Source organism: Astatotilapia calliptera, chromosome 7, assembly GCF_964374335.1.
Source record: "Astatotilapia calliptera chromosome 7, fAstCal68.1, whole genome shotgun sequence".
Classification (NCBI taxonomy): Eukaryota; Metazoa; Chordata; class Actinopteri; order Cichliformes; family Cichlidae; genus Astatotilapia; species Astatotilapia calliptera.
Window position 1 is genome coordinate 33,503,921 of NC_137428.1, and position 22,310 is coordinate 33,526,230.

The following is a 22,310-nucleotide window of genomic DNA, read 5'->3' on the forward strand; positions in this document are numbered from 1 at the left end:
CTTGATTTGACCATATATTTGTTGGAACTGCTGATATCACATGCCTCTTTCTTATCTCGGTCTGCCATCCACAAACCTTTTTCTGCCATCTGTTCAACACTCACTTTTTCTCACCAGTGGTCTTATGGTTTCTACCTGATCCATCTGCAAGGGAAGCAGGGCTTCCAGTTCTTTTGCAAAACTGAGGAAACAAAGAGGAAGTGGATGGAGCAATTTGATATGGCCATGTGAGTATGACTAGTTGGATAAAATGTATTTTATGTGAGACTAATTGTCTTTGCCATGTTATTTTTCAGTAGCATGGGAAAAAATAAAGAATCCTAGGTATCCTCAGTTTAACTGGTTTATTTAATTCCATATTATTTACTTATCTAGGTCCAACATCAAGCCAGAGAGAGCCACAGCTAATCAGCACAACTTTGAAATGCACACATTTGATAAGAATACCAACTGTCGAGCCTGCAAGATGCTCTTGAGGTAATGACCCTGACAACCCCAGCGCTGGTATCTTTAGTGCCGTTAATAATGCACACCGAATACATCCTTATTCCAGACTCTCTAGTGACTGTTATGTCAGCATTTGGTAGCAACAGCATTTTTATGTGTTACTTATCCAGACAAACTTTATGAAGCAGAGACACTGTATGTCCAAAATATGCAACGGCAGAATTATTAATAAATTATGATGCACAAAAAAGGAAGTTCAATGTTTTCACTGTCACCATCTTGGTGTTTTGAAACCACATGTGTCAGCAGATGAGCAGAAACAGAGGACATTCTGTGGCTAATCACTTGTGATTGACAGTTTGTTAACCAACGAGCATCCTGGATAATCCTCCTCTCTGATTCCCTGACTTATAATTTACAAAATAGACTTAATGTTTTATTCAGAGTGTCATGAAAATAGCAACTGAGCCCAATAAAATGATCAGGGAAGTGTTTACTGAGAACACAAAACCAGGGAGCTGATGGTCTTTTTGGCAAAGAAGCACTGCTGCCAGGAGACCTTTTGCAACTACTCCCACGTTGGCTTCACTTTTTCATAAAAGCACACAAAAGTTATTACAGTTAGGTAAGTATTTGGACAACAACACAATTTTTGTAATTTTGACTCTGTACACCACAAACAGAGGAGAAAAAAAATACCCTTGGAGTGGAGTATACACTACAGCAGTACAAATATAAAAATAAATAATTTAAGTAGCATTTGGTAGTGAACAAACAAACAGACTTAAATCACAGAGGGAATATGTTTTTGGCTCGCATAACCCGTCATTAGTGTGAAAGCATTCCTTGGAAAATATTCTAGTAAGTGTGACTGCGGCTGACGGATGTTATTTTTAAACATTTCCCGGCCCCGCACCACCCACAGTGTTCCTGAGTACACCTTCTCTCATGTGAGAATGCTGCTCGTCTGCAGTGGGATAGCCCGTGTCACTGAATCACCACTTTCACCTCTATTAGAGTCAGCCGGCTAAACCCCACTCTGTGTATTGACCCACAAATTGCGTGGCTTTGCTGACCTAAATTCACAGAGCCGATGGCAGCAGGGACCAGCGTTCTCTCTTCCTGCTAGATGCTAATTACTGCTGCAGTCCCAGCAGATCCCATCGTGATTTATGGCACTTACTATTCAACTTGGCAGCGTGCGATGCATGCAGTGTTACAGTACCCGTAACAAATAAACTTCAAGAGTACACGGTTTAAACTGAGCCAGTTGATTTGGTGATTTTTAAAGAATTACAGAACGGGAATGATGGAGGATGTGGATTCGCAGTTGGAACAATTATAGGAACAAGCAGCAGGTCCCCTTGTGTGTTGTTCTTACAGGAGGTTAATTTGTGTCTCAGCCACTTCCTGTTTGCATTACTAAAGTGCATGTTTCTCTGTGTGTGTGTGTGTGTGTGTGTGTGTGCGCCTGTCCTCAAGGGGCATCTTCTATCAGGGCTACTACTGCTCTCGCTGTGGAACAGGAGCTCACAAAGAGTGTCTAGAAGTGATCACCATTTGTAAAATAAGTAGGTATTTCCTCTTTAATAGAAGATGTTATTCAGATGACTTTGTGAGGGTCAAGTAGTGAGCAAATGATAAAAATAGATAAATAAAAACTGTGTGACATATGTCACGGACATGCAATGATGACTGCTGTAATTTGATGACCCCTGTCCTGCTTGTAGGCCTCTTTATGCAGCAGTAAAAGGGAGGCAGGCTTTTTTATTGTGTCAGTGGATTTAGCAGCAGTATCTGACAACATATTTACTCAACATGAATTCAGAAAATCATTGTGGCCTATTTTCTCAAATTTGAGCCAATTTAATAACTGCTGAGTGAGGTTCAGTATGAACCAATCAAGTTCTTTGATAGTCGAAGGTCATAATTAATCAAATAAATTCTTAAAATAAGTTAGTGTGTGTATAATAAGGACCACAGAGCAGGACTGTAACAATATAGTTTGATGCTTTCAGTTTTATCTGCTGTTTAACGCTCACAGGAAACCAGTCATACTACATTGCTGTTAGTCAGCTTAAAAAAATGGTCTGCATGAAGCTATGCTGTACATTTTGGCATGCTGATGTCAAGTGCTGATGGATCCACTTGGTGAAATATTTTCTTGTGAATCTTCTTTGACAATCTTCAATATTTCCTCTTTTCAGATCCTCTTGACTTGGTGAGTAGTTTCTTTTTCACTCAATATACAACAGCTTTCTCTAATTGTCACCATCTTTCTTTGTTGAATAATTACCACAAAAGGATAAAAGGTGATGTTTTTTGCTTACTTATTAACAATATCAATAATCAGATATTTGTCTCTGTTGTGTAGGAGCCTGGATTATCACCTGGTAAGAGCTAACATTTGAATATTCTGTCAGCTGTCAACTTTGTTTTGGCTGTAGCTGTGCTTAAATAGCACGGCTCTCTATTGCCATCTAGTGGATAGCGCCATTGCAGCAACAATACTAACCCTATACTAATCCCTCTAAAAAAATTTGAATTTTGTGAAAAGGTTTTATTTTGTTTTCCTATAATTGGATTTAAAAAGGTAAACTTTAATGTATTCTGTATCATCACATGTTCACATCACAAGTGAACTATTTCGAGCTAGATTATAGTTTAATACCGATTTTTTTGTGGCTTTAAAAAATGATCAGAATTCCAGCATCTGAAATTATTAAATTATTTGTGATCAATCAAAAAAAACGACCTATAATACAGAAATGAACAATTTCTGTTAAGGTAGCACTTGGTTGAGGCTTTTTTACCATGAATTGCTACATCAGTCTGGCGTAGTCTGGTGGTGATCAGGTTGTGTCACTGCTTAGCTGTTAGGGAAGCCCAGATTCCTTTAATAGTTGGCTTCAGGTGTCTCATCTTCCTCAGTTTGTTGATTGAGGAAGATGAGATTCTCTGTGGGGTTTCAGGTCACGTCAGTTGCCTGGGTAGTCAAACCCAGCATTATCACAGTCAGCAAACCAATAAATACTAGCTTTGGCGCGGTGGGAGTTCCTAGTTCCTGGTGAAAAAGGAAATATGCTTCATACTTTTTGTCAGGTGGAAACCTGAAGCGCTCTAGTAGGTGGTTGCATTGAATTTTTACGTGATAGTACAGAGTAGAGCAGCAACCATCAACACCAGCAGATGGCATGGCACCCTAAATAATCAAAGATTGAATTCTAGCATGAGGTTTTCACAAACACTTTTGATTGTGTGCCTCTCCATCCTTCACCCAAACTCTAGAACCTTGATTCTAATTGAAATCAAAAGAAAACCTGGACCACTGAGCAACAGTCCACTTCTTTTTCTCTTTAAACCAGGTACTTGTAAGATGCATCTGATGTTTTCCATTGTTTCAGGAATGGCATGATTTTAGGAATTTAACAGTTGTAGCTTTGATCCTGAAGAGGTCTACGTGTGGTGGCTTTTGATGCTCTGACTCCAGCCTCGGTCCACTTGGTGTGAAGCTCTTCTTGAGTGGACTTGACACTCTTGTGAAGGCACTCTTCCCGGCCGGTTCATCTTTTCATTGATATGCTTTGATACAGCACTGAACAGCCAGGCTTTTTTGCAATGACCTTGTGTGGTGTTACGTCCTCGTGGAGGGAGTCGACTATCATTTGGACAACTGTCAAGCTAGGAGTCTTGCCTGTGACTGTGGTTGCATGTACCGAAGTAGAACGCGAGATACACATTATTTATATAGTTTGAATAGTAACTAGTGCAAACCCAAAATTAAATATGCCAATAAGTCTGTCAATAAGCATCAATACTCCAATCCAGCTAATGAAAATATAATATGTAAAAGTTTACCTTTCTCTATTATATTACAAAAAAGTAACCTTTTCACAATATAAATGCATTAGTAGAGTATGCAGAAGTACAGTAGAGATACACTTGCAGAATCTGATCGTTTCTTTCACAACTCTTCTACAGCTTTTGTTTTCTCAATGTCAGTGGACTTTTTTATTAGTGAGAAGCTGGAAGCGGTAATGTACTGGACACTGACTGTTATTGCAGGTCCTAAGATGGTGGCAGTGAAGAACTACCATGGCACACCGGTGCCTCCGGGGAAGACCCCTCTCTGTTTCCAAACAGGAGATTTTATCGAGCTTCTGAAGGGAGACCCGGATATCACATGGTGGGAGGTAGAGTAGTCAATCATTTTTAAATCAATCCATCCCTCACTTTGACACACGCAGCTTGTTATGCAGACAGCTGATGTTGGCACAGCACCTCACATAGTGGATTTGAAATGAATCAGTGATTCTCATGTTAAATTCAATTTTTTTTTTACCTGTGAGATAGAAAGTGTAGAACATAAGTCAAGGTTCTGTCTCTGTTCAAATACCGGCACTTCCAGATTGAAATAGTTAGCATATAGGATCGCTATTATTGGATCTGGACAAAAACCTTGTTTTATTGGACAATTGCAATGACTTTGGTGGAGTCTTATAATCAGCAAAGCTAAAGTCTAAGCACACAACCTCCTGTAAAACTGTAGATTAGTTTTTACACACACAGGTTTTTTTTGTATTGATTGAACAAACAAGATATATGTGTTAATTACTGAGCGTTTTGTTGCCTTTGGAGCCATTTCCGTCATTTCTTTTCATGTTTTCTAACCAGGCTGCAGAAAGCACTATCAATCTTATCCCTCTGGTGGTGAACAAGTACAGTAACATACCCCAAAATGCCTTTAATTCAAATTGCTGTGGAGTAGGCAAATCCCTAAGTGCTTTCTTTCCCCCCATGCTACAAAAAAAGATAATTTTTCTTGTAGTTGCAAATCATCATCATATTCCAGCGCACATCTTGTAAACAGAGTCCCCTTGTCACCTTGTCAGTTTAAATTAATAGCGCTTTGGCTTGTGCGTCTCACTAAAATACCACAGGATACTTTAAAGAGTGTTTGAATGATAAACTGAGCCACGCTTGCCTAAAATTGTTCTAAAATCTTAGAGGAAGTTAAAGACTTCTTTGCACCTTCACCAATGGAAATAAATCACTTTTAGCTGAACATTAGAAGAGGTGTACGTGCAGACCTGGAGGATCCTCTGCAGTGAATTAGTCTGGATGATAGGAACTGTGACACTGTTTGCTCCAGGAACTGTTGGCATTCCTGCTGAATCACCGACTCTAATATCAGGCTGGCTTTTCCTGAAGTGACTCTGGGCAACTTTCTGATGACATTAATTGATCTTAGCTATAACAGTAGGCTATCCCTCTACAGCATGGCAGTTTAATCTCTCAGTGTGATGTCAGCAGGTGTGCAGAGTTTAAAATCGATTGCTGCAGGCATAAGATGGAGTCATTTCATCCTCTGTCTGACTTTGATGGGGAAAGTTTGTACATACAACATCTAGCACCGAAAATATGATGCATAGCGTGTAATATTTATTTAGCTCCAAGTGAATACATCGTCTTTCAGAAATGTTTTACTTTAAATTTTGACAAAACGAATCCAGTGCAGATAAACTGGCACCACTAGGAGGCACCAACGTAACACTGTTTCACATTATACACAATAAACTAAAGAATCTCTGCTTCAGATATTGGTTTATTAATATAGTCTTACTTAACAATGATTACTTGCAAGGAGGAAATATAGTTCTTAGTTTTAGTTTTTCCTCTATAAACCCTACAAATTTTTCAGTGTGTCTTAGGATTTCCAAATTTTCTGTATCTACACTAAACTACATATTACCCATTTTCCCTTTTTTTTCCAAAGTATTTCTTTGCCTGAAGTAAGCACAGTTTTGTTTCACATCTAGAAATAAACTTACCTTGTGTTTGTCTTACAGGGAAAGCTGATACAGACACAAAAGAGCGGCTTTTTCCCCAGTTCCTATGTAAAGCCTTGTTTGGACCCAAAGGTAATGCACCCATACACCTGTAAAGTGGGTTGTGACTGATTACAGCGTGTATGATTTGAGAGTGGACGAGTTTATGCATGTGCATGTCAGTTAGTCCTGTGCTGTGTTCTTTAATGAACGGTGTCTGTTATGTGCGACAGCCCTTCCAGTCATGCCGGTCGTCCTCAAGGGATGCAGACTACTATGGATATCCTTGGTAAGACCCATAACTGTGCATTTAATGGGCCTGTGCACTATAAGGTACCATTAGCCCAAGGTCAATATCCTGTAATTAGTGCAGATCTGTTAATGTTAAACTGTAGCGTTATCTCAAAGCAGTGGTTCAATTGAAAGCAAGCTGACCCTAACCAAAAGATTAATTACTACATGGGTGATTGAAGTTAAGTGTTTTTAAAGCTTTTAGAGTGTCATTTGATGAAACAACTTAAAACAAAAAAAACAGTGACCTCTAAATTTTGTTTTTTCTGTAGGTTTGCAGGAAACATGGAGCGGCAGCAGGCAGACAACCTTTTAAAATCCCACTGCAGTGGGACCTACCTTATCAGAGAGAGGACAGCTGAGGCGGAGAGGTTCGCCATCAGCATCAAGTGAGTATTTCAGATCTTACAGGGGAGGAAAATGTCAAGGGAAGGTTTTTATCCATATCTCATGGGGAATAAATATTCTCACAGGGAGCCCTAGTCAGCTTTTTCTGTGCATCTTTTAGCTCCAGCTAATTACTACTCAGTAATTGCTTTTTTTTTTTTTAATCCTTCCTTTTTTGTGCCTTTTCAATGAGACGATGCATTCTCAAGAGGAAAAAAAATCCATGAGTTCTTTACTGGAGTTGTCATATAATGATGGGTTGACAAAGGGAATGCACATTTACACATTTGTGTCTAACTCAGGTGATGAGTGACTGTGGGGACCAGGCTCGATATAATTAAGTAAACAAATCTGTTAAGAAGTCTTAACTTTAAGAAAAAATACTTAATTTCCATCTTATTCAATCAGATATACTGAAAAAGAAATGTGTGGAGCAGCAGAACACATTAAGTTAAGGGCACAGGAGAATACAGGCTCAACAGTAATATGCAAGATATGGATAAAGAAAATCGATAACAGTGGAAAAACAACATCTGTTCTTGGTGATTTCTCTTTACAGATTCAACGATGAAGTAAAGCACATCAAAGTCATTGAAAAAGACAGCTGGATACACATCACCGAGGCAAAGAAGTTTGAAAGTCTGTTGGTAAGTCATATTAAACTGTTTAAAAAAAAGAAAAAAGGTCATTTAATGAACTGCCAACACAGAAACACCCATAGGAGCTTGTTGTCAATGTGAAAGCAGAAAAGTTCACCTTTTTGTATCCTGTTACTTTACAGGAGCTTGTGGAGTACTATCAGTCTCATTCGCTGAAAGAAAGCTTCAAGTTGTTAGATACCACACTGAGATACCCCTACAAGTCGAGAGAACGCTCGCTTACGCGGGCCAACACACGCTCACCAGGTAAACCTTTTGAATTTTTCTCTGTTCCAATACTTTACTTTCCACTTCTGCAGCCATTCTGATACCGCATAGCAGCCAAACTCTGCAAACAACACAATCTGTTAGTACCAGAAAATCATATTAGATCCTTGAGCAATGAACAGCTAAGTACAGCCAGCTGATAAATGATAGTCAGTAAGCGTTTTGGCAGAGCAAGGTTTGATGTTTATCGGTTGTGAAAGAGACCCTAATGTTTGTCCTTCCGTGTTAATGATAACTTAATCCAAGTAACTTAATATGTGGCTTCATAGTATAGATTAAGTGACCACGATGCTTATCAGTGTGGTTCTGATGAAGCTAAGTTTTGAGAACATCTTCAGATAAAATATCCATCATTCTTTTAGAAGCAAGTTTCACTCCTTGGCAGGCATCTTCGTAACAGCACCTGGGAGTTTATTCAGGCTAACACTAAGCCCCTCTCTAAATGAATAAGGAGACGGCCGCAACGTTAATAAAAAGCTGCATAAATAACCAGAAAAATCTAATAAAAAAAAGGTGACTTTGCCTCATGATATTTAAGTTTTATAAAGTTTTCTACAGCACCTTCAAGAGTTAAATTCCACTTCAATCCAGTGTGCCAACAGAATCAACATATCTGGTTGATCCCGCAAGGGCATTTGAACAAATACGAGACTAATTTACATTATGGATGCAGTAAGCCAAGAAAAAAAACTTGTATAGATTTTGGAATCACTTCTGTCTGTTCTGTTTCAGCTATTATAAAGCAGACGGTTGGCCCTTTGGAGGGAGTAGTAGGTACAAGATTTATTCAGATATTTCTATTCAGGATTCTTTTTAGTGCCATGTCTCTCCCATATAAAATCACATGTGGTTGGCTTTGGACTTGACTCTTAAATACACTATGACTTGTGGCTTTAACTTTTCTACCACTTGACTCATGTTACAGACCTCATTTCCATTAATGAGCTTTGGGTAATGCCCACTGGAAGCTGAGTGGAACCACCCAAAGCTCTAATGAGACATGCACAGACATCTTCAAATGCTAGTGTCAGTGTTTTTGCATGGAGACTGAAGGAGCATTGCATGTCAAATAATGTCTACCTGCTTCAATGCACGATTATGAAAATACCTTTTTCACTCTCTGTTACCAAAATACACTGGTCCAGTACAAATTCAATTTCATGACACTGTGGCTGTGGATACTGTAAGAAGGGGGTAAAATAAATGAGACACACTTCCTCCCACTCTCTTTGTCTTCCCCTGTCCTCTGTTTTTCCCAAGGCCAGTGACTCTCATGACTCATACAGACAAAAAAAAGATGGAGGCCAGAGGGGCAGCTGGGCAGAGTAGGAGAGCAGCAGTGTGAAATGATAAAGAGAGTGACAAAGAGAAAGTCAGCTAACTCCAGCCTTTGGAATGACTGAATTGGCTGCCCTTCGTGGCCATTACACTATATGAATACTGGCTGTGTCTTTGCGCTAGCTTCTGTCCTACACTGGCCTCACTTTGTTCGCTCTTCACAAAGACCCAACTGGCCAGTATAGTGAAATCATTTCTCCTCCTGTTTTGGCTGAAGTTGTACACGGATGGAGACAACTGGAGTTTTTGCTAATAATGGTTTTCCTCTCAGTTTTATCCTTGACTGTTTCCAAGCACGTACTTTTACTTTTCGATCTGGAAAACTCTATTATGGAGTTCACACAGACATTTTCTGATAAGTCAAATCAACAACAATTGAAGCAGCTGGAAAATATATATTATATTATATAGCTGCCCTATTTATTTTATATAAAATAATTATTTTATTTTATATAAAATAAATAGCACAACTACTTCAGATTTATTTCTGTAGTGCCAAATCATGACAACAGCCCCCCTTAAGGCGCTTTGTAACGTAAAGGCCCTGTAATAATAGGACCCTACATTAACCACACGTGACACACAGGCCCCACGACATCGATATCGTACGTAATGACATATTAAGAACAAAAAGCTCAGGCTTCATGTGAATTTCAGTGGAGCTTCATAAGATGTCACCTTTTACTACTACTACTGTTTTCTTGATCCTTTCAACAAGTTGTAACAATTTTAGGTCCCTCTGTCTAATATTCCACAAAAAAGGAATTCTGTTCCAAGTCCAGGAAAATCCAGAAATAAGAGGAAGACAGTCAGTTTTCTATAGATTTAGTGGCCAGTGCTAACTCCTTTGCTACATAGTTCCAGGTTGGCCCCTCCTTTTTGGTTCAAAGTTGCTCCAGATTTCTCAAATGCATATTCACAATGGGAATTTCCTGTCCCAGAATATCCCAAAGGGTGACTGATCTGGTGGCTGTGACGGATCTGGTGGCTGTGCAGGCCATTTGAGTGATCTCAATGTCAGAAAAGCTGTTTGAGATTATTTGAGCTTTGTCACACTCTGTATTATTAGCTTTTTGTAGACCTTCAGGTAAATATCTATTCGAGAAAAATAAGTTTGAGAAAAAATCAAATCAAATAAAGTGTGACCTGGCATGGAGAGCTGCAGAGATTTTATACACACAAGTGACACAAAGTGCAAGTGAGTAAGCACAAAATCAAGATCATGTGCAATTATACACCAAGAACAAAAAAGGTCCAATTTCAAATAAATTTCAGTGTATCTCCAAGAGATATCACAGTGAACAAGAGTACTAATTTTTCAATCCTTTAAAAGTGGTTATTCCAGAAAAAAGAGCAGCATAATCAACACCTCTGTCTTTAAAATATTAGAAATTAGAGGCTGTAAAACTATGTCTTTATATTTAAAAAAAAAAGCAAAAAACAACCAATTGGATGGTAGTTTAACATAAAATGGTAGTAAAACATGAGGAACATCGGTATAGTGTCCAGCTTCTTTAGGTGTTTCTTGAGTGTGTTCATAAAGAGCAGCGTATTCATTGCCTGGAGGGAAAAAATAAAGAATCTTAATGTAAGTTTTAGCTCTCTGTCTCCTTTTTAAATAAAAAAATTCAATGCATAATACTAAATACTAATATCTTGTGATAATTTCACTTTCAGCCCTTTTAGCAGCTTTTATCTTTCTCTTAATTTGAAAATAGCATGACCTTGGATTTTCCTCCATTTAAGTTGAGTTAAATGGGAACAACATGAAACGCAGACTGCAGCTATTTAAAGGCTTTCACTACTGTAAATAATAGATAACAGTGCCGTCTGCATAAAAATGGAAAGCAGCATTTGATCAGTTGTCACAAATGATGAAGTCTTGTTAATCCAACCTTCAGTTGGGCTGTCATCGTAATGCCTATTAGTGACATTATATGTTTTTCTTAATATAATATAATGTAAATTGTACAGTTAAATAAACATAACACCAAAATTTATTCTGCAGGTTGGTGTAATACTGAATAATAATGTCACTAATAGGAACAGAACAGACTCTTTCTAAAAAACAACAGAGTTCCCACGCTGCTTCTGTTTGAGACTTTGTAAATAAATTCACACTCTTAAAGCAGTCAAATTGCAACACCTTCATGGTTAAGATTAAATATAATGAGAACCGAACGCACAGGCACACAAAGCTTCAATCCAAAATCTTTTTATCTTTCTGCTTCTTTGGCTTCGCCTCTGCATGTGTTCACCTCAAACATTTTCCAGCTTTACTTCCTCCCTTGTCTCGCTCTCTCTCTGTCCTCCTCTCAGCAGCCACCTGTGCATCCTACAACTTCTCCTTCCTCAGTCCACAGGGCCTCAACTTCTCCTCCTCTCAGAGCCAAGCCCCCTTTTGGTCAGGTACTATCTACTTATCCTTTCCTTTCCCCCGCTGCCTCTCTTGTGTCCTCGCGCCGCATCTCTTGTAATTACATAATAAGCCTATGTACCTCGACCTCATTACTTCTTCTCTGTGGCACTCTTTTCATTAACAAGAACACTGTAGTTCTTCTCAGGATGACATTTCCTCATTAAATCAAGAAAAGAAAACCAATTTCCTCTCCAGTGATGAAACAAGTTGTCCTGCTCATTTGTCATTTTGTGGCTACAGCGTGTCACGCTGAAAACTGACCGGACCATCTCGCCTCTGTACATTCTTCACAACTAATTATTACCATTATGTTCAGTGTGACCTCGTCTTACAACCGTCACCCTCATACATAAACATGAATATTCATCAATACCAGTAAATAATAACTCTTGTTGCGAATTCAGCGGTGTGCCATTAAGTTAATTAACTATGGCTCAACTCCTATTGTTATCAATTTTCAGTGTTTACACCTCGAGTGGTCAGCACAGCAGTGGCCAGGTATAACTTTGCAGCGCGAGACATGAGAGAGCTGTCACTGCGAGAAGGCGACATTGTCAAAATCTACAGCAAGATCGGTGGAGACCAGGGCTGGTGGAAAGGAGAAGCCAATGGAAGAGTAAGTAACTATGAGTAAAGTGTTTATTTGTGGATGGGAAATTGATCAGACCCAAGGCATAAAAGCCACCACTGGATTAAATACCTTAATGTTGTAATATTTTGAGTTTGATCAAAAATGTATCCAGTTAGCTTTATTAAGTTAGAGATCTGCAAAAGAGAAATTCAGGGAAAGCATGTCCCCAAAAGTGCATTGATACATTTGACAATTTAACCAGTGATACCGGGGGAAAAAGAAAAAACAAAACAAAAAGATGTGGTTGAAAGACAAAAACTAGCTGCTGGGAAATGTGCCAGTTTAATAGGATGGCGGTAAAAGGGAATGTGATGTCAGCATTTTATTTTAGGAACGTTCCCTATTAGGCTGTAAATTTAGAGTTGTGCTTTGGAGCCAGAGGATCTACACAACTTGAGCGGTTGTAAAGCTAAACCTTACCACAGTCTGCTGTACAGCCTGGTGTAAAAATGCCATAGAGTCTAGTTTTGATTTTTATCTGTGTTTTCCCCACCTTACTTTTATTCCCTCGTGTGGATTGATGGAAATACGCTTTTAACTTTCTCCTATGAAACCATCTGCCTGCACACGCAGTTTCTTTGGATTGGTCTCTCTGTGATGTATGACCTTGATGGAACAGAAGTGGTAAAAAAGGTAATCTGTATTCAGTTGATGAAAGCCGAAACGTGCCGACTTAAAAAAAAAAAAGCACATCTACACCTGGTAGAACTCAGCAAAAAAAAAAGTATTTGCTAATGCAGTGTGTACAGCAAATACATTGAAATCTGTGTATCATATACTATGATAACCAGGTCAACTACTTTAGCTGGTTGCAAATCTGGTCTGACAAAGCCTCTAAGTTTTCATGAAGTGAGCTGAAGTGTCTTGATTGCTGCTGTGTATGAGAAAGACATCAAGCTCACCAAAATTAGATGCTATTTATTTCTACATTATGAAGAAATACCCACCGTAATTGGATGATTTGCTGAATGTAGTGGCTATTAGTGACGACATCAGAGCTGCTGTTTAATTTATGTCTGTTTTTACATTCTTGATATTTATAAGAATAAGATTTGACCTAGGTGAATAACCTAGTGCAACTGATGAGTATTCATTGTCCTTCCTTTGCTGTGTTAAACCCAAGAAAAGCTTGACTTCCCAGTTCTGTGTCGACATGACTCTGTGTCCAGCAAGTAGATTATCATTTGGTTGGTGGTTTCTCCACAAAGACCCATTACATATTATGGGTTCTGTACTTTGATCATTTACTAGTACTTGTTCATTTTACAGCTGAAAGGTTTCTATTAGCTTTTTTGTTTTAATGTAGCTTCCTGGCTAGCTGGTTCTGTCTGGTTTCAAACTAGAATACGGCAAAATATGAATTGTTTTAATCCACGTGAGCACATGAAATGCGGTGGTCCCTGCAAATATATTTTCATTCCCCTGCTGTTGAATTAAAAATGACTATTTTGAAATCTTCACATATCACGCCAACCCTAACATTCATGTGGAGCACCACAGGCATCACAGCGATTAATTCAGCCAATATGCATGGTGCTGATCTGTGTTTATGGACAGTGCACATGCTAGTAATTGAATCACGACTTAACTTGAGCACATAAAATATTATTGCTTCTCTTTTTAAATTAAGACATCTGCTACTTTCAACTACCTCATTTCAGCATTTTAACACCCAGTCCAATTCAGGAAAATTAAGAGACTCAGGATGAGATTTTCTTTTGACAAAACATACCCAGATACAGACCTCAACAGGTATTAATGGATGTCTTTGTGTTGCTGTAAATACAACCTTTGTGTTTCTATTATCTCTGTTAGTTCAGTACATGCTTTACAATTCTAACAAGTAGGAGAAGTCGTAGCCTAGCAACAGCTGAAGTAGCATTTGAAGTAGCCTTCAAGTATTTTTTCAGAACAGAGGCAAGGCTGCTGCTGAGCTGTGCAGTTATCGGAAAATAGCGCACATCTTCTGCCAAAATAATATAGAGGAAAGAGCTCCGAGAGCTCTCGGCCTAATGTAGTCGTGGTGCACATCCAATGGATTCACAGCATGTAAACAAAACAAAAAAAGCATATAAATGAACCCAATTAACATCTTTTGTTTATACTGGTTGATGTAAAATACTGTGTGTGTCTGATAATTACTGTTTCATGTTACAGATTGGATGGTTTCCTTCAACTTATGTGGATGAAGAAGGAGTGCAGTAAGGCTCAGATGTTGCTGGTCTGGCTCCCTTTAAATCAGGAACCATCTTCTATCTACTGTTCTCAGAGAAAATTACTCAGTCTCTCCAGGAAAATAACACAAGGGGAAAAAAAACAAAACAAAAAAACCAACAAAGAACTTTTTTTGTTGTTTTGCTGGATACTCATTTTTCAGCGAGTGTTTCTACTCTGTTTATCTTCAATTATGCATCAGCTTTTGTCTTTGCTGGATGTCCTGTTTAATTTCTGTACAGGGGAAAAAAGGAAAAAATGGCTTGCTGTCTGTCAGCCTCTGTGTGCTCTGCAGAGACTTTACTGAGGACTGAGGACACAGCAGAAACTGACTGCTGATAGCTTTACTTTGAAAAAAAAAAAAAAAAGGCCCCCCTTTTTTTGCAGGTCTACGCGAGGTGAAATAATTGTACAGTATAGATAATTTATTGAATAGAGATTATCATCATTACTAATGATTATTGTGGGGAGTTGATTTTAAGCAAAGAATCTGATCCGAAAACCTAAAATAAGAAAAAAAAAAAAAAAGATGCTGTGTTTTTTTATGTTGAAAGATTTTGCCTTAGTTGTCATGGTGATGCCTTGTGGGCTGACACCAGTGGAGGGAATCGACTTTGTTGACTGATTTTACTTCTCCATGTATGCATGTGCTCACATGTGGCCCACATAAACACGCACACGCACGCACACACAGACCAATGTACAGTATGGTGCCTTTGAAGAATGGGTGTTGCTTACTGAACCTCAACTTCAGCCACTCAAGAACATTGCCATGCTCAAAAATACTTCACTAAAAGAGGAGCTTGAGCCCCCGAAAACAAGAGGGTGAGGCATTTATTTCCTAAATGGCCGCTGGATGAACTCACTGGATGTGTTTTTCTTTTTCTTTTTTTTTTATAGCCAACACAATGCCATACACAGTCTACAAGTCAGTCGTCAGTAAGATGGATACGAAAGGGAAAACTTTCATGTGATTTTTCTTGCACAGAATCATGCTTCTTTTCTTTCTTTTTTTTTTTAAACTGGACAAGAATTTTTTTTATTATCATTATTATTATTTAAAGCCAAATTTAGCTGTATTTCAGTGTCTGCACAGGATTTAATTGATTTGTGATTTTTCTACCTTGCCTTACTGTTTTCTAAAGAGTTGATCAGGTGATGGGATTGTATCCCCCTTAATTTAAATGTTCCTGTGTGAAAATTATTTTCGTGTTGTGCAGACTAATATCAGTGTTTTAATCTGAAGAAAAACTGTGTGTGCTATAGACGTTAAACCACAGAAGATGTACTTAATCGCTTTGTGATTTTCTAGGGTTGCGGTGCTTAGTGTTTCCATTTATTTCCACTCATTTCTTCCTGCCATACACGATTTATAGCTATTTACACCACAGTGTGCTGGCATCAGTTTTTCTATTGACAGCACAAATGTACCAGGCAGCTTTCTGAATCTAGTATTTTACAGGTATTAATATTTTTTGAAATATTTGACCTTGGCAATTCTTTCTTTTAAAGGGTTCAGTTGTTAACACGATCTACAGTTTAATGAAAGGCTTTCACTTCAGTCTTCTCATTTTCCAAAAAATTACCATGTTGATATATGCGGACATTGAAAGGCAGTTGACTCTGTCGCTAAACATCAAGGACTCCTTCAGGGTCATGTACTTGTGCACCCGTGGGCCACTTAAAGTGCTGCTGCTTTTATTAATTTTATTCTCACAATGTCTGCTTCTGTAGTTTTACCATGGATCTCAAATTGTGCAGAAAGTAGGGATGTGACTGTATCCAACTAACCCAACTTCCCAGCCATCACTGGTGGTAAGAGTTAGGTCTCCGTCGCTGGGCAGATTGCAGTTAGGAGTTAGCAGTTTTCAAGCCCAGAGGCAGCACATCAGTTCAGCCATATGCGTTCCTGACATCATGGGGCTGCGCACTCTTAAGCTGAATGGTTGCCATTTTGACACAATGTGGGAGACCTAGTGTGAGTTAGAGTGGAAGGGGATAGAACAGGACCCACACAGGGTGATCTAAAAATAGCAGCAGCAGTGAATGAGGTCATGCTTGGTATTGTATTGATTCAGCACACAACCAATAAAAAAGGCTTTGCTAAAATTTGAATGTATGTAGATGTTTATAATGAAGACTGCTTTCTTGCTGCAAATAGGTCAAAAACACAAGTCAGTCATTACAGCTTGAACCAACTTAACAAAAACCTTTGGAAGTAAAGTGCAAACACTGAGCACATCAGCTCTGGCTGGTTCACAAAGGCTTATGGAGCAGAGGATGCCAAAATGTTTAGATTCTAAACATGTAACCGTCTAAGATGTGAATTGTTCCAAAGGCCAAATGCCCTGGAAAACACAAAGTCCTACCACTGTGTAACGGGGACACACAGGAAGCCTCCTTTTTGTCTGGAATAAGGGGTTTGGGGGACATCAGCTGTAGTCACTTTTTTCTTTTGTTTTGGTTTTGTTTTTTGTAGTGGACAAGAACCCATTGCATGTGGCTATTAATATTTCAACTCCTGTCAGTTCATCCTCAGAAAAAAATAAGTACTTACTCGTGTACATTTTTTGGATGGTTGAGTATTTCCAAATGAGATCTATCATGAATAAATATTTCTTTTGGTTTAAATTTGAGACTGGATTCTTTTCATTTTTTTATTGCAAAATTGCGTCACAAAACACCCAAACGTAAATCTCCAAATTCCACAGTAGAGTGAATTTCTTGAATTAATGCTTTTTTATAGCTACATATTTTGATGATCTGCTTTATAGACATCCACCTAAATGTTGAAGGATACAATCTAATATATCCAAGCCAATCAAATAACAGAACTTCCTTTTACTAAGATTATCTTAAAGCAATCACATTGAACAATGTTATCATAGACTGCTCACAGTGCATAGCTTTGAATTTAGTTAATTAAAGTCTCGGCAGGACTGCCACTATTGCACATTTTCAGTTTCAAGTTTTCAAACTGTCCTGAAACTTCTCTTTAATTGAGCTCGCTCTGAGTGTCACACTGCATATCCATATTTGCTGTTATACTCTGCTGGTGTGTGTTTGACCGGCCTGTGTCCATGGCTGGTGCTGGAAGGAGTGTGGCTGAGTCCCTCATTCAACGACATCACCTCAGTGCCATCAACCGGGCAGTAAGTGACCTGTGGGAGCTGACTGGCGCTCTGGCTTGTGTGACGGCTGATGGGGCGGCTGTCAGGAGGTGGCGCGTCCTCCCTGTTTGACATAAAAGTGGAATAGAGGGAGTTAAAGGAGCATCTCTACAGACAGTAAATGCAGAAGCTGGGCAAAAACGGGTGATTATTTGAACTGAAATACTAAAATCTATTTGAAGTTACAGTTTAACATGTTTGGTTTGTTACTGTAATTAGTCCAAAACAGAAGAGAGTTATAAGAGTCCTCTAACTGGCAACAAATAAGCAATCTGGCTTTTACAAAAAATACTGTTTGTAAAATATTTTCTGGCTGTATAGGGGAGGTTCTCTCTGGGTACTCTGACTTCAGAGTGCCTTTCCCCTGCTTGTCCCCTGGAGGACATCTTAGGTCAACTGAACTCCTCCTCCTGCTGTTTAGATGTCCTGCCAACAAGTTTTTTCAAAAAGGTCTCAAAGACTTTAGAGTCAGACCTGTTACAGATCGTCAACTTTTCTTTATTATCAGGTGTGTTTCCAGAATCACTAAAAACTGCTGTAATCAAACCTATACTGAAAAAGGACAATCTTGACAAGACACAAATGAACAACTACAGGCCGATCTCAAGTAAGATCATTGAAAAAGCAGTTTCTCAACAGCTCAGTTACTTCTTAAAACAGAATAATTGCTACGATGCCTTCCAGTCAGGTTTTAGACAGAATCACAGCACTGAAACCGCTCTGACCAAAGTGTTCAATGACATATGTCTGAATACAGACAGTGGAAAAATGTCAGTCTTAGTTTTACTGGATCTCAGTGCAGCATTTGATACAGTTGACCACAACATATTACTCAAACGACTGGAGAACTGGACAGGTCTTTCAGGAACTGTACTAAACTGGTTCAAAACATACGTAGAATACAGGAACTACTTTGTATCAATAGGTAACTTCACATCTGAGCAGACAAGTATCACATGTGGAGTTCCCCAAGGTTCCATCTTGGGACCCCTTCTGTTTAACATCTACATGCTCCCACTGGCACAGATTATAAACAACAACAAAATAAACTATCACAGCTATGCAGATGACACACAAATATATATCACAATGTCACCAGGAGACCGAGGCCCTGTACAGGCTCTTGGTAAATGCATTGAGGAAATCAATGACTGGTTGTGCCACAATTTTCTCCAGCTAAACAAAAACAAAACTGAGGTAATAGTCTTTGGCGCCAAAGAAAAACGATTACAGGTCACCAGAGAACTTCAATCTATACATCTAAAAACCACAAACCAGGCGAGAAATTTGGGTGTAGTGATGGATGCAGACCTAAACTTAGAAAAACACATTAAGACAATAACAAAGTCAGCTTACTATCACCTCAAGAATATATCAAGGATAAAAGATGTGATGTCTCAACAGGACCTGGAAAAACTAGTCCATGCATTCATCTTTAGTAGGCTTGATTACTGTAACAGCATCTTTACAGGTCTACCTAAAAAATCAGTCAGACAACTACAGCTCATTCAGAACTCTGCTGCTCGAGTCCTCACTAAGACCAAAAAAGTGGACCACATCAGTCCAGCTCTGAGGTCCTTACACTGGCTGCCTGTCCGTCAGAGGATAGACTTTAAAGTTCTGATGCTGGTCTATAAAGCTCTGAATGGTTTAGGACCAAAATACATCAATGACCTCCTGACCCAGTATGAACCATCCAGATCCCTCAGGTCATCTGGATCCGGTCTTTTATCAGTTCCCAGAGTCAGAACCAGACACGGAGAAGCTGCATTCAGCTTTTATGCTCCTTATATCTGGAACAAACTCCCAGAAAGCCTCAGATCAGCTGAAACACTCAGTTTATTTAAATCCAGGTTGAAGACTCACCTGTTCTCAGCTGCAATTGAATAAAGCACCAAATCCACACTTTTAAGCTTAAATTTCAAAACTTACATTTAACTACTGATTGTATCTACTGTTCTGATTTTATCTGTTTTGATTTTATATACTGTTGTTTGTTAATTAGTTAGTTTATTTGCTTGTTTTAATCAATTTTAAATCATGCTTTTTATTTGTTCTTGTTTCTAATGTCTCTGTAAAGCACTTTGAATCACCTTGTTGTTGAATTGTGCTATACAAATAAACTTGCCTTGCTTCTTACCCAGCGGCAGCTGATATAGGCTCCAGCCCTCCTGCAACACTGAATTAGAGAATTGGCAGAGAATGAATGGATGCATGGATTGTAGATCCACTTTAACTGCTAAGCTTTCATAGTATGAATCTAGCTTTATTTTCAGGATAAGCTTATTATTTGGGCGAATATGCCCCCATCCAACCAAATTCTCACTAACTTTACGTTCAAAGGAGAAAGCCACTGCATCAAATGAACTTTCAGACATTATTTCCTTCAGAAAGGACCACCTGTGAACAATAATAAAGTCCAAACCAATACTCCACTAGAATCATTAAATACTGGCTTTTTTGCTGGCCCAAAACAAATCAACACAAGTTGTTGGTCTGGCTGTACTTTCAAAACAGATGGATAGAACAGCAAGTGTAGACTTTGGAGCAGTCTGCATATCATAGCTCAAAAACCAACATGGAACAAAAAACTATAGATGTCTATGTTGGAATGTTCTACAGCTTTTGTATTTAACCTTGAAGGCTTTTAACATATCAGAATTGTCATATTCCAATATGTTTAGTATGTCAGTAGTTTTACAAGAGCAAGCACATCGAGCCATAGATTAACCAGCTCCAGTGTAGCAGCAGCTACAAAGAACAAAACACTGCACATGAAGGCTCCTCTCTTATCAGAACAGAACAATAATATTGCCATTGGATTTAGCAAATGCAGTGCTCTGGAAAGGAGGGCTGTTAGCATTATTACTGAACAGTTTTTGTACTGGGATCCTAAATTGATTTATTTCTATTTGGAAACACTGGCAAGCTCAGTGTGTTGTTTCAGTTTGAAATATCAGCGTTAAAATATATAAGAGGCAATGCTGCAAATACTAGCTTTTTAATCTCCTCAACATTTGTTTAGGCTTATAAGGTTAGTGGCTAAAGTAGTAATGTAACCTACATTACTGTCAGTGGTTTGGGTTATGCTTATTGTGAAGGATATGAACAGTTATATCTCTGCATTCATCAAAAATAAAAGGAATGAAAACATTTTGGAAGAAATAATGGGATAAAAATGTAAAGTGTTTTAGTACAGCCCACTTTAAACACATTGTGGTATTTATGAAAAATAGCAGTCTTATTTTTTAGTTGCCTTCTATATATTTGTTACACACACACACACACACACACACACACACTGGACATACACTATTTACCGAGCAAAATAATGTTTCCCTGTAGGTAAAAGCAGAGATCTTTGTTGTTTTTGCCTGTTTGGAGGCTCTTCCCAGGGGTCCCTACTTTCACAGCAGACCTTGCTTTAACTTTCTCCTCTTCTACTAAAGCATAACATTCACTCTGGTGGTGGTTTCAACCAGCAAACACTGACAACAGCATACAGAAGCATACAATCTCTCCTCGTCAACACTGCCAGCTTCCAAGCTTAGCTACTTTGCATTCTGCATTTATGTAACTTTGAAATACCAGCTGGAATCTGCTTTTCTGTCAAAGAAAACATCCTACACCTATCGAATTCGGAATTTTCTTCTCTCCTGTGCCAGCCAAGGACTCATGTTTTTGTCGGTAAAGGGAATAAACTTATCCTGGTTTAGCAGAAATGGAAAAATTGGGCAAGTTTGGCTCTTGGGTGTGTTGGGTGTAGCATCCTATGAGGGGAAAAAAAACTGCCCTGACCTGAATGTGTACTAGTTTAATTAAACTCTAATTAGTATCTTATTTCCAAGGTATTCCCACACCTACTTTATTCTACTAGTGAAACCATTTCGCTCATAATTTATATAAAGGCTGATTTGAAAACTGTTAACCTGCATACAGAATTAGCTGCAAGTTATTAATGGATTCATACCTATTGTTTTCTTCTGTGCTTCTATTCATTTTCATTCTTCCTCCATAATAATGTATAATTATAATATTTTTTGATGTTTTAAAAAAAAAATCTTTATACAAAGGGTTTGTTTCTTTTTAAAATGACTTCTTTATAGCTGCTGTAATTAATGTAACACTGCTTTACACACTGAAGCCTGGATTATTTCATCTAGGATTATTTATGTTAAGCCTGGATCAAATGAGTCAACTTGGACAGGCTTCAGCCCCCTGCAGGCCGATAAATAGGTTGACGTGTATTTTTGTCAGGTAGATTGACTCCAAATGCATGACGGTTTTGCGTGATATTTGCTTGATGTCTAAATAAGCAACTGTTGCTTTCAAGTTTAAGTCACACTGTTCAATCTACCAATTTCATCCTCAGTTATAGGATCACTGTAGTCATAAGTATCTGTCCAGCAGCAGTGCTCCCAGTGCTTTGATTCAGTGTGAAATGCTACATCTCCCATGTTTTGGCCATGATGGAGAGCTGAGTCACTATTTTAATTGATATGATTCTCCCTGTGACTAATCTGAACTTTTCAAGCTGCTTTCTTTACTTTTTATCCAGAAAACTCAAGTACCCAGTGGATTTGACATTAACTATAGTTGTCATCACTCAAGTTATTAGAGCTTTGCCATTTTCCATCTATTAGCATTTCTCTCTGATGA

At 38.5% G+C, this 22,310-nt stretch overlaps 2 protein-coding genes across 15 annotated transcripts in view; one reads left to right on the forward strand and one right to left on the reverse strand.

Moving 5' to 3' along the window:
* Nucleotides 1–17,117, forward strand: part of vav2 (vav 2 guanine nucleotide exchange factor) — a 196,161-nt gene extending 179,044 nt beyond the window's left edge. For 6 of the 14 annotated variants that reach the window (XM_026174291.2, XM_026174294.2, XM_026174292.2 and 3 more), the window contains 15 exons: nt 118–227; nt 376–477; nt 1,930–2,018; nt 2,655–2,668; nt 2,822–2,840; nt 4,513–4,640; nt 6,297–6,368; nt 6,509–6,564; nt 6,839–6,955; nt 7,513–7,600; nt 7,735–7,858; nt 8,612–8,653; nt 11,537–11,626; nt 12,098–12,252; nt 14,425–17,117. In XM_026174291.2, coding sequence (XP_026030076.1) covers nt 118–227; nt 376–477; nt 1,930–2,018; nt 2,655–2,668; nt 2,822–2,840; nt 4,513–4,640; nt 6,297–6,368; nt 6,509–6,564; nt 6,839–6,955; nt 7,513–7,600; nt 7,735–7,858; nt 8,612–8,653; nt 11,537–11,626; nt 12,098–12,252; nt 14,425–14,472 — 1,254 coding nt within the window. In that variant the 3' untranslated portion in view covers nt 14,473–17,117. The remainder of the gene's footprint in view (nt 1–117; nt 228–375; nt 478–1,929; nt 2,019–2,654; nt 2,669–2,821; nt 2,841–4,512; nt 4,641–6,296; nt 6,369–6,508; nt 6,565–6,838; nt 6,956–7,512; nt 7,601–7,734; nt 7,859–8,611; nt 8,654–11,536; nt 11,627–12,097; nt 12,253–14,424) is intronic. The other 8 variants (XM_026174299.2, XM_026174303.2, XM_026174305.2 and 5 more) reach the window with 4 other exon arrangements.
* Nucleotides 17,118–17,124: 7 nt separating this feature from the next.
* The window catches only part of vsig8a (V-set and immunoglobulin domain containing 8a), a 92,555-nt gene continuing 87,369 nt past the window's right edge, over nt 17,125–22,310 (reverse strand). Inside the window, exon 7 of the mRNA XM_026174318.2 lies at nt 17,125–17,715. Within this exon, the coding sequence (XP_026030103.2) occupies nt 17,499–17,715 (217 nt within the window). The 3' untranslated portion in view covers nt 17,125–17,498. The remainder of the gene's footprint in view (nt 17,716–22,310) is intronic.